The sequence below is a fragment of the Acipenser ruthenus genome, chromosome 24 (genome assembly GCF_902713425.1).
Source record: "Acipenser ruthenus chromosome 24, fAciRut3.2 maternal haplotype, whole genome shotgun sequence".
Classification (NCBI taxonomy): Eukaryota; Metazoa; Chordata; class Actinopteri; order Acipenseriformes; family Acipenseridae; genus Acipenser; species Acipenser ruthenus.
In genome coordinates, this window is record NC_081212.1 from 7725785 (window position 1) to 7742506 (window position 16722).

General features: G+C 38.7%; 2 protein-coding genes across 3 annotated transcripts; one reads left to right on the top strand and one right to left on the bottom strand.

Moving 5' to 3' along the window:
* Positions 1-106: 106 nt before the first annotated feature.
* styxl1 (serine/threonine/tyrosine interacting-like 1) lies at positions 107-16401 on the top strand. 2 transcript variants are annotated; one of them, XM_058998436.1, is made up of 9 exons: positions 107-190; positions 689-803; positions 3363-3424; positions 3732-3831; positions 4182-4315; positions 6294-6439; positions 14998-15089; positions 15334-15446; positions 16092-16401. In XM_058998436.1, exons 2-9 carry the CDS (start codon positions 701-703, stop codon positions 16221-16223), a joined length of 882 nt encoding a protein of 293 aa, XP_058854419.1. In that variant the 5' UTR covers positions 107-190; positions 689-700; the 3' UTR covers positions 16224-16401. The 2 variants fall into 2 exon arrangements, with proteins under 2 accessions (XP_058854419.1, XP_058854420.1); XM_058998437.1 differs by lacking the exon at positions 689-803 and having other exon boundaries at positions 112-190.
* LOC131700541 (BTB/POZ domain-containing protein 17-like) lies at positions 7500-12483 on the bottom strand. Its single transcript, XM_058998435.1, has 2 exons — positions 12365-12483; positions 7500-9159 (listed from the first exon to the last, which is right to left on the bottom strand). Exons 1-2 carry the CDS (start codon positions 12365-12367, stop codon positions 7798-7800), a joined length of 1365 nt encoding a protein of 454 aa, XP_058854418.1. The 5' UTR covers positions 12368-12483; the 3' UTR covers positions 7500-7797.
* Positions 16402-16722: the final 321 nt, after the last annotated feature.

Here is a 16722-nt window from a genome sequence, read left to right on the forward strand (position 1 = left end):
TCATTGGATAACTGTTTAATCAATCATTATTTCCTGAAGAGGCGTTCCATGTCAGTCTAGTCTCTTCGCGGATTGGATGAGAACATACAAAAAAAACAAAAACGCCCTCACCACGTGATGGGGGTAAGGAGTTATTTCTCAAGACGTCACTCCTTGGAAACCAGACAGCGTCTCCAGTTACAGAAGCCATGTAAGTGGGGTTAAAAACAATACATTGTACATTTTATTTTAATAATTAAAAATAAACGCATTGTCAGTAGGAGGAAAGGTTAAACTCGCAAGCCTAATATTTCAATTAGAAATAACGTGTTTTAGTTTTAAAACATAACAGCATCATAACTGTTGTAATGTTGGATAACCCAAAGTAACAATTAATCATTAATTTGTGTAATTCAAATGTAGATAAGCTACCTCCGAATATAATCTATAAATGCTTCCTGATTTACTACCCTAAGGGTTAGCTCTGGCGTCTATGACGTACTTTTATTAATGCCATTACGGTACAATTATTAACTTGCTGAAAAGTAGAAACATTGGTTTTATTTCACAGCGCTGCATTCACATCTCACGCATCACTGGAACGGGCCTTGGTGTAGGTACTCGCTTGGCAGTGCCTCCGGGACATATCAGTCAGTGTTTTTTTTAATGTCGTAATGGTGTTTATAAAGTCATGGTGGTGTTGTTTCAGCTCTGCTGTCAAATGGCTGGCATGGTTTTATGTGAATCCACAGAACTCTACAATATCCTAAACCAGTGTACAGCGGTGTCGAGACTCTGTGAGTCCAATTACCTGTGTTTAATTGGTAAGTAAACACTACTGTAGAGACACCTTTTGAGTAGGGTTTCCACTGGTTCCTGTTTTCCCTGGATCGTCCCGGTTTTGAGGAAGGTGTCCCGGGAATTCAATATGCCTTCCCAGGACACTAAAGACCAGCACCATAAACTGAGCACAAGTTAGATCAATCTGGATACAACATTACTGCCATAGACACACAATATGAATATTATCAATGTTTCCTGTTGCATGAAGTTTTGTCAGATGCAATATACACTTATCTTTAGCTGTTTTCATTAACATTTAGAAAATATGCATAATTATTTTAATGTTATATTAACATTTAAAGGTGATTATTTTTTTATAAAAGTACAGTGTCCCCACTTCCAGCTCTTATACTTTCTCATCAAAACAAATGTATTTTATGGAATAATTTTAAAACATTCTAATATATTGGTGATGTTATACAGGGATGGAAATAAGAACCCCATTGCTTAGCAGTATGATTATTATTATTCTTTTCTTAGCAGATGCCCTTATCGAGGGCGACTTACAATTGTTACAAGATATCACATTATTTTTACATACAATTAACCATTTATACAGTTGGGTTTTTACTGGAGTAATCTAGGTAAAGTACCTTGCTCAAGGGTACAGCAGCAATGTCCCAAACAGGGGATTGAACCCACAACCCTCCGGTCAAGAGTCCAGAGCCCTGACCACTACTCCACACTCCTGCCCAGCATGCTGCTACGAGTTTAGGGAGACACATCTGAGCTTGTTACCTGTACCCCCCCCCCCCGGCACACCAAGCTCAGTCGTCTTAGTTCCATCCGTTATACTTCATGGTGGTGAACCACAGTCCTCATCTCATATTCACGCTCCATACAAACTACCATCCCACACAGGAGGCTGTGTGGTCCAGTGGTTAAAGAAAAAGGCTTGTAACCAGAAGGTGCCTGGTTCAAATCCCACCTCAGCCACTGACTCATTGTGTGACACTTAACCTCCTTGTGCTCAGTCTTTTGGGTGAGGCGTAATTGTAAGTGACTCTGCAGCTGATGCATAGTTCACACACCCTAGTCTCTGTAAGTTGCCTTGGGTAAAGGCGTCTGCTAAAATAAACAAATAATAAAAATAATAATACAGCGCCTACTGATCTCTGTACTCCTAACTCCCCTCACCTCTGGGCTGTAAGTGCGGCCGCTAGACAATTTGGATTTTACAGCAGCAATTGTTTGCACTGCGTCTATCCTTACATCAGCCCCAATGTGTTTTAAAGTTTTATAAATAAAACCTATTTTGGAATCTGTGTAGTGTCATTGTAAATGGTTTATTTCTTTAAATATTTATTTTAAATCACTTTAAATCTTTAAGTGTCATTATCGTAACTGTAATGTCATTACTGTAACAATAGTTATTTTAGTGAATAAAACTGCAGCAGCATTGGCAGGAGTGAAAGTTATATTAGCAATGGGTTAAGGGGCTCATATTTTTTTTAAAAAATAAGAGTTTGGTATACTTTTAATCATTGCTAACATATTTTTAAATTAAAAATGTCAGTACAAAACCTGATAAAAGTGCCAAAAGTAAGTTTAACTTAAATTTAGTCAATAAATATGAAAATCAAAGTTTATCTTTTGAAAAATGAAATCAATATTTTCAGTAATGTGTAATGTTATAATTCCTAATCGATTTTATGTATATTCCTCTTTATACAACAGTTTTTAGTTGTGTTACGGTAATGACAGATTTAAGTGCTAAAACATTTTTTAACTAAAATATTTTTAAAAAGACATTAAAATTTCTGCTTTGCTGTTACGTCATATGCAGATAAGATTTTTTTCTTATTTAATTTTGTTTGTTTCACAAAAAAAATATCACATCAATTTCTCAATTTTTCAGAACCCCAATTTGTCCCCTTTCTGTAGAATGACCCATTTATGAGTGTATACACATTTTTTTGAAGTAACATTCACATTACAATGGACCACAGGTTACATTAACACAAATATTTTGCTAATCTAAACCAGTTGGGAATTAACCCTATTCAGATTAGTCCTGATTGTAATCTGTGTCATAATAAAATGCCTTGTCTGGTCTTTGCTCTGTTATTTAATACTCCCCTATAGGTCTATATTTAATTAATAATAAATAAACACAATTATTATGTTATTCAAGTATGGTTTCTATAGCTGCTATCAGTATGCATTTAATCATGACAGTTAAAATGATATGTAGAAAAGTCGATTTAAATGCAAAATGTTCAAATTTTGGTTTACAATACAATACAATACAATACAATACAATTCACATTTCTATAGCGCCTTTCATTACAAGGATCCCAAAGTGCTACGCGCACACACACACACACACACATACACACAAATGAACAATTAAAGTTTAATACAGAATTAATAAATACATAAAAAATTTTTTTTAATTCCAACTAAAATTGGAATTAAAAAAAGAAAATTCAGTTTTGAGTGCAAAGCAGGAAAAGGAAAGCTAAGATAAAAAGCTGTTGTTTGTGTAGTTTTGGTTTCAAATGAAACAGTTAAAGGACATGAATCACTTTCTTTTTCAGATGCACGTCCAAAAGAAGACTATGATGAGAGTCACATCATTACAGCGAAGCGATCTGTAAAGGCAAGTTATGCTGTTTCCTGCACAGCAGCGAAGGGCAGGACGTGCAAGTGTAACCACAGGGTTGATTTGATCAACCTGGTGAAGCCTCTTGAATTTCATCAGTGTTAGTGGTGCTCCTGCGATAACCATGTTCAATCCAGTGTGATTCCACAGGGAAACAATAAAATCCAGCTGTGGCTTATCCTGGCAGGATACGAGTTAATCAAATTTCACTCAAAGCCCCAAACTTAATATCTTTTACCATTTACTATTTGAATTACGGATGACTTGGGAATTTGAACAATGTTGGGATTTTTCTTCCCTATAGAACGGTAAAGGAGAATTCCTGCCGCCTGTCTCTGTTGAGCTGGAGTGTATGAAGTACTGCATTGTGTATGATGGGAATACAGTCTCTTTAGAGGAGAATGGTGAGTATAGGTCACTCATATAACCTGTTAACAGAATTTAACAAATAAAAACAGATCTACATAGATCTACACCAAACTTAAACTGTATTCTGAACTGCAAATATAAATGATTTATTTCCGAACAGCAATAGAGATCTTTGTGCCAATTCAAATGTCTCATCGTTTACATATATGTATTTTTAATGCACAATTTGCAATGCGTCCCTCGCTTTGTTCATTGCATGTGTTTGGATGTAACGCTATTAAAAGAAATTACAATACAAAAGGTATGTTTGAAAATGAGTCAGTTGTAAATAATGAATAGCTGGTTTTCAGTTGCATTCAGCCGATAACTCTGTGGGTTTGTGAAGGTCCTGCTTTCCAGTGTGCGCAAGTCCTGCAGGAGGCCAGCAGACACCCGATTCGTATTCTAAATGGTGGTTACGAGGCCTTCTCAGCCCATTATCCATTCTTCAGGACACAGAAGATACTGTATATGCCTCAGGTAAAAATCTCATTGTGTTACATTCAGTTCTTCTGAAAGGTGAGGGGCAATGGCACTGTTGCCTTCACCTGTCAATTAGCATACACACATTCCTCTTCAAGGGACCATAAAGAGATCCTTCACACTTTACCCTCTGGGAGTGGAGTCCACGTTACCGGGTGCTGTGAATCAAAACTCATTTCAATATTACATATAAAAACTGTCATTTCCCCACTGGAATTGTAGTATGTTCCAGGTTCTGGCGCTTTGTGATCACAGTTCTGTTTTGTGTGGTTTGGTCCCAGGCTATGTTGAGGAGGGACATTTGTTCTTAATTTTCTCTGAAAAATGTTTTTGTGCAATGGTGACGGCCAAGACTGGAACCACATTGCAGAAAGAAACATGCAATTACTGCGAATCCAGGGAAAATATTCAGTACCATATAAAAACAGTAAATATAATAAAAGACAAAAAAATTAATAAACTGAGCAGCCCTAAAATGGTGGTCTAAGATGTTTATTTTATAGTTTTATGTTTTATAGTTTTATATAATTTTGTAAGATGTGGGATCCAGATACAGACGTGCTCAAATTTGTTGGTACCCCTCCACAAAAAACGAAGAATGCACAATTTTCTATGAAATAACTTGAAACTGACAAAAGTAATTGGCATCCACCATTGTTTATTCCATATTTAATAGAAATCAGACTTTGCTTTTGATTTTTTATTCAACATAATATTGTAAATAATAAAACAAACGAAAGTGGCATGGACAAAAACGATGGGACCGCTAACCTAATATTTTGTTGCACAACCTTTAGAGGCAATCACTGCAATCAAACGTTTTCTGTAGCTCTCAATGAGACTTCTGCACCTGTTAACAGGTAGTTTGGCCCACTCTTCCTGAGCAAACTGCTCCAGCTGTCTCAGGTTTGATGGGTGCCTTCTCCAGACTGCAAGTTTCAGCTCTTTCCATAGATGTTCGATAAAAGCGACGGATGGTGCGATCAGAAACTGACATACCTTCACATTGGAGTTCAGCTTGTATCTCTTTGGCAGTTATCCTTGGTTCTTTTTCTACAATTCGCACTATCCTTCTGTTCAATCTGGGGTCGATTTTCCTCTGGCGGCCGCGCCCAGGGAGGTTGGCTACAGTTCCATGGACCTTAAACTTCTTAATAATATTTGCAACTGTTGTCACAGGAACATCAAGCTGCTTGGAGATGGTCTTGTAGCCTTTACCTTTACCATGCTTGTCTATTTTCTTTCTGATCTCCTCAGACAACTCTTTCCTTTGCTTTCTCTGGTCCATGTTCAGTGTGGTGCACACAATGATACCAAACAGCACAGTGACTACTTTTCTCCATTTAAATAGGCTGAATGACTGATTACAAGATTGGAGACATGTGTGACACTAATTAAAGAAACTAATTAGTTTGAAATATCACTATAATCTAATTATTTATTATCTTTTCTAAGGGGTACCAACAAATGTGTCCAGACCATTTTAGAATATCTTTGTAGAATAAGCAATAATTCATCTCTTTTCACAGCTTCTTTGCTTTATTCTATGACATACCAAAGGCATGCAAGTATACATGATAAAGTAGCTTTTAATTTCATCACTTTTCAGGAGGAATGAAGCATTATTTCAGTGAGCTGTAAGGGTACCAACAAATTTGAGCATGTCTGTACATTTCACAGACCTAAGCAATACAACAAGTACAGTTGTAAATACAAACTCAGAAACATGATCCCCATGACCTACATCCACTGTATGCACATGTAAAAATGTACATTTGACATACAGACAGATAGACCCTGGACTCTTAATAACTTTTATCCTTTTCAACTTTGAATTGAATAAGCGCCTCTCTATATATATATGAATGTAAGTTTTGTACATAAGCCTGGAGAATCTTTTTTTTTTTTGCTCCCAGCTTTCATTTGAATATGAACTGCAGTGTTTGATTCTCACAGAGCTTGTCTTATTGTGTAGGAGTTGGAAGATCTGCACCCTTACCCAGTGGAGATCCTGCCCGGTCAGTTATACCTGGGGACCTGCAGACAAGCCTGCGATCGGCAAATTCAAAAAGACCTCAAAATCAAAGCACATGTGAATGTCTCCGAGGAAGCTGTGGACGTGTGAGTAAAGTCTTACTGGAGTTTAATGCACAGGGTTGGGTAACAATTCTTATTAGTCATTCAAGTACACCATAGTAAAGAGGTTACTACCTTTTCATTCAGATCAAAACATACATACGTTATATTTATATATACATGCATCTTTGATATAATGTAAATATACACTGCCTTGCCCAATTGGATTTAGCATTGCCCTGGCCACCCAATTCCAATCCCACTCTGCACCTTGTGGAGTCTCTGCCACATTGTGTCAAGGCTGTGATCAGGGGAACCGGGAGCTCAAGATGATATTAGATACAGGTGCTAAAGTGGCCAGACCGTGTATATTAAACATAGTGATACAAAATGCACTTGGATCTTTTTAGATTCAAGGTTATCTTAAAGGGTACATAAGGACCTTTTTATTTTATTGTGTTACATCTTCCCATGTGTTGCTACAACTGTTTATGGAAGGTGTGTGTATTGTTTTAATTTAAATGATTATTTTTTCTTTTACATTTTGACCACTTTTTAAACTTTTAATCCTAACTGAACACACTTCCTCATTCCATGCCAATGTCTGTCTTTAAAAACATAGGAGGGAAGAGTAAGGGGAGTGTAAAAGAGGCATTCAAATGAGATTTGAATGGACGCTTTGCTAATGCTTGTAGGTGTTGATCCAGCACGGGGCGCGTCCTTTGTTACATACTGTAGTTTGACCTCTCTGCCAGTGACAACACATCTGATCTCTAAGGACTGCCCTGTCTACAGGACTAACCAATGGAAATTTGATCATGTATATCAGCCGGCCAATGGATTTCTGGTTTTGCTCAACATATGAAATGATTGGACTCCTTAGCAGAGATCAATTTTACCAGCTTCTGTTAGTATTCCTACAGATTACAGAAGTATCCAATGGAAATTTGACAAGGGGAATATGAAAAAGGTGTGTGTACAGAAAGCGTGATTACAGAATTGTTTTTAGTCCTTTTTACTAAATACAGTAAGCCATGCCTTATTACCTTAACAATCACTTTATTAATAAGAAATCAAATACAACATTGTAATGTGGAGTTCACAAGATAAATGAGCTCAGGATCAAGATCACTAGATCCATCGAAAGATCACAATGCTCATTACATCACTTGTTTCAATCAGAGCACCAGCACTGTTGCAGGAGACAGAGAGCATGATCTAGATACACGACAATCTGAAATTCTCACACAATTCAAGTTGGCAAAGGCTTTTACTTCTATATTTAATAAGGTTACTCTGTGGGTTCTGCAAGGGGAGCTGTCCAGTATTTGAATCTGGGTGCCACACTGATTGGAAAGCTCAGTCCTTGAATATCTTCTACTTTGTTTTGCTGCTCCCTCTTCTTACATCCAAACCGTGCTCCCAATCAGATGGAGCTTCATCATGTCGTTCCTGACATAGTCCTTTCGTTCAGACTCTAGGATCAGATCATCTATCCTGGCTTGCATCGAGTGAAGGACATTAATGGATCGAATGTCAGACACAAACCATCCATCATTGTTGGGTTTCATCAGGAGCACAGTGAGTCTGTGTTCATGGTTCGACTGGCTTGGGGTGCAGTTGTCTACTGTGCATTGGAATGCAGTATTGTTGTCATCTTTCACAACCTGCTCTTGATATACCATTTCAGTATCTTGAAAAGTTTGCACTTGATATCCAAATTGCCTATAATTAGCATGTTGATTAGGTATTTGTGTTTTCACTGTAATCCTTTCACCTTTAGGATAGAAAGTAATGGACCAAGTAGACTGTGCTTGGAACATCTTGCTTGTAAATGACATCTGATGCTGTATTTTTTCCATGTACCTATAATTTTTTATTTCCAGTGAGCTCCCATAGTCCTTGTATGTATAGAGTCTCATAGAAAATGCAGGGGAGGTTATGTCATGACTCTGTTTGAGGGTCTCTACAGAAACAGAGTTGGCTTGGTATGCTATTACACCTTTTGCAAATATAAATGAGCAAACCGCCTGATCCATTGTGCCTGAAGCCTGGAACTTGAAGAATTCTTCAGGCGGGATCAAAGGATATCTAATGTGTTGCAGCACCTCTTCAATTCGGGTGGGCTGATGACCAAGCCAGCTGACAACAGCTTCCAACAGAGAGAGTTCACTGTCAACAACCAGATCAGATCTTTGGAGGAGAGCAAGGAGGTGCTCCTGGTCAATTGTGCTCCAGTCAGGAGACTGGGTAATCGTGTCCATATTCCATGCTATGAATTTATCACAATCTTCCTCAAGCTTTTTGAGGTTGGCCAGCTTGCTGTATTTCCTCCATGAGATTGCTCGGTTAAATTCTCCGGGTGCAGCCACATTCTTCAGCATGAACTGCTCACAGCTCTGCTTCAGGTTAGAGACGTGGTACTTATCTGCTAGGCAGTGAACTGGGAAGGCATTGCGAGTGTCAATGGTGATGCTCCCAGTGTAGAAGTACTTCAGGAAGTCCTCAAAGTGAGGGAGGCACTGGTCATCTTCTACAAGGTTGATAGTTTTCTGTTTGGAGTCCGCCCAGCGTTCACTGGACAGCATGGTGCTGAAGACAGTGCTCTGGGAGATTAAGAGAAGTTTGAGTGCGTTGATCCTGAGACTGCCATTCACAACGATCTCAACGTCACTGAATTCTGCTTTGTTGTACAGATTGGAAAGAATCTCAATCACTTGCTGTTGGTGATTCAGTGTCTCGGATGGTCCACTGTGTTGCGTTGCCTTGAAACAAAAAGAAAAAAAGAAGTAAAATGTATTTCATAATATAGAAATCAGAAATGACCTGTAACAGGATCAATTATTTTCGTATACTATCGGGTGTGTGAATAACCCTGTCTGTTTATACATTGCTGAATCTGCCCGATCATCCAGACTTGAATCCAAAACATTTTTAACAGTTAGTCCTGTGTTTGCTCTCATGCTTTGTGCTCACTTTGGGAGCGCCAACATGTTTATGAATATATACAGGGTTAGAAACGCCCGCTCGCCCGCTCGCCCGAGGCAAATTAAATCTGATGAGGGCTAGTTGATGTCTGTGTTTCAGTAGTCCTCTGGGCGAGTATTTAAAACAAATGTACACATATACTCTCACGTTTAGTCTTGTGTTAAAAAAATGCAGGGAAGTTTAACGGGGTGTAGCAATGGCGAATAAGCATTCACAAATAATGCTTAGAAAACAGTCACTCCGAACTGAAACCTCCCTTCATCTCCCCTGCAATGCCAACCACACTTAATGACATTTTACATTTGTGTTCGCCCTCTGCGCGGGATGTGAAGTTTAACGTTTGAATTTACTGAAACACGCTGCATCTTTTGAAGCAAGTGTAAAGTCATTTTACAGTAATGTGTTGATTTATACCAGGTTACGACCCTGACTGAAGATGTCATTAGCAAAGGGGGCCGGTTGTACTAACGAGGTCAAACAATAGGTCACATTTTAGTAAACCTTTTAAAAACTAATAAACAAACAATTACCATAATGAACATTATCGTAGTATGTTTCTTAAAACATAATAACCAATATATTCATAATAAAGTTGAGTTCTTATCTATAAACAGTAGCACGTTTTAAGCTTGGGACTCGCTGTCTGTAGCTTGGTGTTGTTTACATTGTTGTCAGCATATTTAAGTGATTGGAAGCTAAAATTACTTTTCTTATACCAATACAGTACTGGTGAGCGATAAACAGTTTGTTTGAAAACCAGGCTTTAATCACTGATAATAGGTGCACAGGCGGTGATTCTGTGAGCGCTCTGGGGCTCAAGCACCAATGGGGGAAAATAAGGTAGTGCAAATAAATCACCTGTTCTGTCAATCTATAGTGTGGATGCTTCACAAGCAGAACTGTTATTGCAGTGTTTAAAAATATAAAATCCATTTATACAAAGTCTCCCAGCTTTCTTGAAAAGATCTGCCTTTCCCTCGTTTTTCTTTTGTATTTGTTAAGCTCTCATTAGTATCTAAACCTAGTAGACACAGCGTCCGTCAGTTCTGGCAGATTCTACTGTACTTGCTGAAGCGGTTTTCTCCCACTGCTAATTTCATCTCGAGGGCTACAGTGAAACATACTGTCTTTAAATTGAGACTTTAGTGAAGACCGCGTGTGTACGTGAGTACATTAATTATTGTAGACAGTAATTCATAGCCAGCCAGAATTTTTTTAGCAACACATCTAATGTACAATAAAATAAACATTTTATAAACATTTTACTTGTGTCATCGGCATCAATTCCAGGTGGAGCTTCATGGTCAGCAAGGTGACTCAGCTGAGAGAATGTTTCTCCTCTGTCATCCCGTCTGGTGCTGTCAGTGTCAGTTTCTCAGCACACAGTACAGTTAGTCACTCAGTAACTTGGTGCAAACAGGTGATTGATCGATCTCTATGAGCGTTTATGAAGGTGCTTTGTTAAAAAAAATGTACATCTTTTTTTAGGGACCCCAACTGTTGTTGTTGATTCCAACTTAGGCACTTCACATAAGGACTAGCAAGTTTACATCAGGACTAGCAAGTTTCAAAAGGTACTAGTCCTTTGGACTAGTAGCACAATATTGTTAGTTTCTAACCCTGATATATGACAATTCCTAGGGGCGTGTTACCCTGATAACAGCAAAAGTGAACTTTTAGTGTAGATAAAAATAACATGAATGTTTTTCTTTTAGATACCCATCATGAAACCTGTTAATTGGGCAACAGTTTCAGAAGCTTTGACACTTCTGTTATCTTTGCTTTTGATCAGGTGCATTAGACAGCGCCTGACTGAGTACCCAATACCATTTAATATGTAGTTCCCCATGAAAATCCCTGTTTCTGAAAGAATAGTGTAGATACACATTTGTTTGAACTTAAAAAAGCATACAGCAAAGTTTGCTTTACTGACACATTACCCATCACATTTAGGAACCTGGCAGCTGGTTTAGTTTGCTTCCAGTGATTGCATTGAGCGGCACGATTTCTTTAAAATGTCTTCAGTGAAAAAGACACCAGCTGCATCAAAGATGGGAAATATTTCTGCTAAAGATCACTCTGTCAGTACAAGAAGGGGAGATGTCACGTGTCTGGTGATATTCTTATTATTATTCATATACACTGGGAACATTTAAAAAAGTGGCTAGAGACAAGCTTTGAAGGGCTGAACCATCTCTACTCGTTCACAAACTTCTTATGTTCTAACTAAATAAAAATAGTTGATTTTTAATTTTAATTGAAAATGATGTGCACTAGGACCCAGGGTAATACCCGAGGCACCAAGCTACCAAACTGGACTGAGCTGAGCATGACATATTTCCTTGCTGTTGCATATTCATTTGTTCAGTGTATGTGCACCTGTATATATAACTTTTTTTTTTTTTTTAGTAGTCCCTCTACTGTTTTCCTGCTTTTATTTTTAAATACAGAGGACCCCCACCCCCACATGAAGAGGTGCATCGCCAAGGCGGTGCTCGGGTAATCGAATTATCACAGTGACATTTTTTACATGACTTTCCCAATCAAGAAACCTTCTAAAAAGATATAATTAAATGCCTTTACCTGTGAGTATATACCTACAGCATGACACTGCACTGTTCTGCAGGTACCAGAGACTGAGGGCTGGGCAGAAGAGCACAGCACACAACAATACTTTTGATTTTGTACTGCAAGATATTCCTTATCCAGCAGTACAACTCTGAAAAGCCACGTCATTACTGTCTTTAAGGGCGCGGACACTGCACCGTCATTTAGTTTTAAAAAGAATGTCGCAAGAAGTAAAACTGAAGGGAAAAGTCTTGGTGAACGCAGGCAGGATGACTGATACCAAGCACAGCAGGGTGTACAAACTGTAGCCCTCCTGACACTTCATACAATTACTGTATTACAAACCTACAGTTTATATTCCAAATAAAATAAAATAAACACTGAATTGTTAGTGTTAAAAACGAGCCTACTCACCATGGTGAAGAGTTTTTATTGCAATCTAGTGTTGAGTGAGAATGTGAGCCAAGGTGTAGTGCTCGCAGTGAGGACCCACTGCAGATGCAGATCCTGTTTAGCTACTTTCAGTTTCATTTCTACTCAGACGAAAGCAAGTGGAGCCATACTGTCACCTCAAATCAACCAGTGTATGGATCTCCTCCTCTTAGTGGTGCAGAGTTAAGAGCAAGCTCGGCAGGAGGAGCATAAGACAGGGCAGCAGTGTGGAGTAGTGGTTAGGGCTCTGGGCTCTGGACTCTTGACCAGAGGGTTATGGGTTCAATCCCCAGTGGGGGACACTGCTGTTGTACCCTTGAGCAAGGTACTTTACCTAGATTGCTCCAATAAAAACCCAACTGTATAAATGGGTAATTGTATGTAAAAATAATGTGATATCTGTATAATGTGAAATAATGTATAATGTGATATCTTGTAACAATTGTAAGTCGCTCTGGATAAGGGCGTCTGCTAAGAAATAAATAATAATAATAAGACACGTACTTACCTTTCAACTAGTCAACTTGTTTCTTTAGGTCTTATGTACTTGTTATGGTCATACAGTGACACACGTGCAGAATGGATCATTTGTTTTATTGTTCTGATGCTGGTTCTGTTTTTAACAGCAGTCTTGATAGTCATAATTCCATCCGGAATGTCTGTCGACAGTTGATTTCTTACATCTGTTTTTACAAGGCTCATCTTAGAAAAAAACTTGTTCTAATTCTGCAGGGTCTTAACTGTATAGTATTGAACTGGCAGTGCAGAGGTTCTGTAATTAACAACAGCAGAAAATGAAGACTGCATTAACTCCAGTTTCATGCACAAGGGTGATGGTGACCAAACGTGTGTGAGTACTGTTGTGCAAAAATGTGCCTTCAGATTAACAGTTCAAAAATTTAGAACTAGAAATTTCACAAAACAAAAATAAAAATGCACTTAGGGTTGTGTGTTGCACACGTGCCTTTAACAAAATGTCCCGAAAACTTTAAATAAAGAAAATAATGATAATGCAGGGCTGAAAGGCAAAAAATAGGTAAAAAAAAGTGAAAACGTTACCGTTCCCAAGTTTTCTAATAAACCAATTGTCTTTCGCTAGTCAAATCGTAGGGTACCTAAATAAAGTTTTGAGTCAACACAAACAGTTTTTTTCGTCTGTTGTGTGTTTAGCAGCCGCATCTATCCCAGATATAGTAAATAGATTTGGTTAGTGTTGACGGTCAGGAGTTTGACGATGATTTCATTGTGAAGCAGCTTCTCTAGTTAGCTGATATCTCGTCCGCCAAGCATGCCATTCACTGCTAATGAAAAAGAATGGTTTGGTAATATGCTTGCAGAATATCTAAAATATTAACATGCTGTTTTCATTGCACTCATCAGCTGCATAGATTAACCTTTCAGAATGATTAGACAATAAACAAGTAAGTACAAACTAAAGCCCCTTTCACATTGGCATGATCTACCCGGGTCAGAACCTACCCGGCTCAGGAGCCGGTGTCATGTGGGTCGGGTACTCGATTTCACACTGCTTTTGATAAAGCAGGGTCGACCTGGGTGACAGACGAAAGTGCATCAATGCAGCTTGTTACAGACGCTTCCATCCAAGCTTCTCTGGATTGAACCGTCGGCCCAAATGTTGATTAGAGCAAATGTTTCTACATCCCTGCTGCAGTCTGGCTCATGCTGTGTCTCAATCATGCAGGCGTGGCTGTTTGTTATTGCGTCAGCTCATGATGGCCGTCAAGCATTTTGTCTCGCTTGTTAACCCGGGTACGACACAGGTACGTGGTTTCACACTACACTACACAGGGTAGCCAGGACCTGGGTAGAAGTGCCAGTGTGAAAAGGGCTTAAGTTACTGTTTTGATATCCCTTTAGTGTCTTGGCAAGTTGAATTTTAAGCAGTTGAATATGATAGCAACCAACTTGCTCCTGAAGTTGCGCCCAATAACTAGATTGACCAATTTTTATTGGCCTATTAGCCATTGGCTCCCAAGGCAAAGAGTTTGTCTGGAGCCCTGCATCTGGGTAGACACTTCTACACATGCCCTGCCAGAGCCCTGCATGTGGACAGACACTTCTACACACCCTCTGCCACTCATCTCCAAATGACTTTGCTATGTTCATTTTTAGAGAATCGAGTTGTGCAAGTGCTTTTTCCTGCTGCTAACTGAACTTGCAATTTCAAAGTTGCCTAACTAAACCCTTTTTATTGCTTCCTGATCACCAGCTGATCCTTCATGTAGAAGCCATGCTTTCAGATATTGTTGCACTTTCTTGATCATTTCACTTGAAGGCTGAAATGTTCCCACCCCTTCAAGGTGTTCTGTCCTCTCAGTAACCAATCAGCTGCTTCCCCTAGTGACTGGTATGCTTCCAGGCAGTAAAATACTTTGACCCATGAGACCGTGCTGAGGTGAAATGATTTAGGAAGTGCATTTAACTGTGGAATCATCCTGGATTGCAGCAACCCTAGGAGGTATACCTTGGTACTGTGAAATACTACCAAGGTATAAAAATCCAGCTGGTGCTTCTCCAGGTATAGGCTGATCAAATCAACCTATAAGGTATCATGCAATACAAATAATAACATATCATTTTTTTTTCTCAACTAGATTACAAGGTGGTCAAGTTTTACACATTCCAGTTTCAGACTTGTTCAATTCAGACCTCTATCCCTATTTTAAAGAAACCTGCAATTTTCTTGGTAAGTAAATGCTGAGTGGAAATAGAGATGGTTGACAGATATTAAAGACACGACCCAAACACTGCATTGCAGAAATCCGGTATATTGCATTGCTGTTGAACTTGGAAAAACTTTACTGATCTTAACTGTTTGTTTTCATTTTTACTGTTCGTTTTTTGGCAGATGTACAAAGGAATCCTGAAATAATAGAAGCTTATTAATTACTTTGATCTGCACCTGTCTTCTGCATGTTTCCAATACACAGATTTCCACCTTAAAAGCAAGTCTGCAGTTCTGGTCTTCTCAAGTCTGGGTATAAGTCGCAGCAGCACTGTGATAATGGCTTTCCTTATTCTTCATCATGCACACACGCTGCAGGTAAATGGAAAGCTCTAATTACTGCTCTCTTAGTTAAGCTGGGTCACAAACCTGCATGCTTTCTGTGCCTCTCCTGCATTGGCACTGCAGGGTTAAATGAAACGATTTCAAATGAAATGATTGAATGATCAGCAGATGCAGAGCTTGATGTAATGCTCTAATTCTTGATCGAATGCTCTAATTCTTGATCAAATGCTCTAATTCTTGATCTAATGCTCTAAATGCAGTTGTTAAATTTCGGGTTTCTTTTTCACACATTGCACATGTTGTACAAACAGAGTACACCCTTAACTTTGTGCTGGATTTATTTCACCTATGAGAATGGCCTTTGTGGGCTCTTTATTTCATAGGTTATTTGCAGACTGTCTAGGTATTTCATGTCAGAATATTTCATTATCCTTAAGACATTTGCAATACATTATGAATTAAGGAGTGGTTAATATATTTATGCATAAGATAGAAGCATTGTTCCCACTGTACTCTGAATCTGAATGCTAATCTTTACTTGGACGCAGATGAAGCAGCTTGTGTTTGATCGTTATCGAAGACTGCTATATGACCAGGATTGCATTGTATTGTTAACAGAATGATGTGGCGTGATCTTTGGTAAAGTGAACAGTTAAATATACCCATTGGTTGTTTCAGGGCGCTTGGAAGCATGTTCTGAAATGCAAAACTAACATGAGGCCACAGCGTGGATTTGTGAGGCAGCTCTCCAAGTGGGAAGAGCAAGTGCACAGGAAGACCATAACAGATATTTCAGACCCACACTTCTGAGTGGAACAGTGGGGATGATTTCCATCAAGCAGCCTGGGCAGAACAGTGCAGGCATTGCACAGGCACATAGAGCACTGCGTAGTCTAGTTTAGATTGGGTATTACTGTGTTCCTAAGAAAAAGTGTGTAATATGTATGTCTCTGAAATAAAATGCTCTGTACCAATGGAGCTGATAACACACTGTTTCTTTTTTGTGTGCTGTTTTTGTTTGTTTGCCTTTATTGTAAAGTCATTAATGAAGTGTAGTATGTGCGTGTGAGACAAGAGTATGTGATGTATATTTATCATTAAAGGAAATCCTCGTTGTTGCCTTATGCCTATTCTATACTGTAGGTTAATACATTTTTTAAAATAATGTATGTCACTTGGGTATTTTTATTTATTTATTTATTTATTTACATCATCACATAATTAGCATGGTTTGAAATTCCTAACACGTTGCTGTCTCTCCCCGGTCCACGGAAGCTGGTTTGCGAGCATGAGCACACGTCTCTCTTTA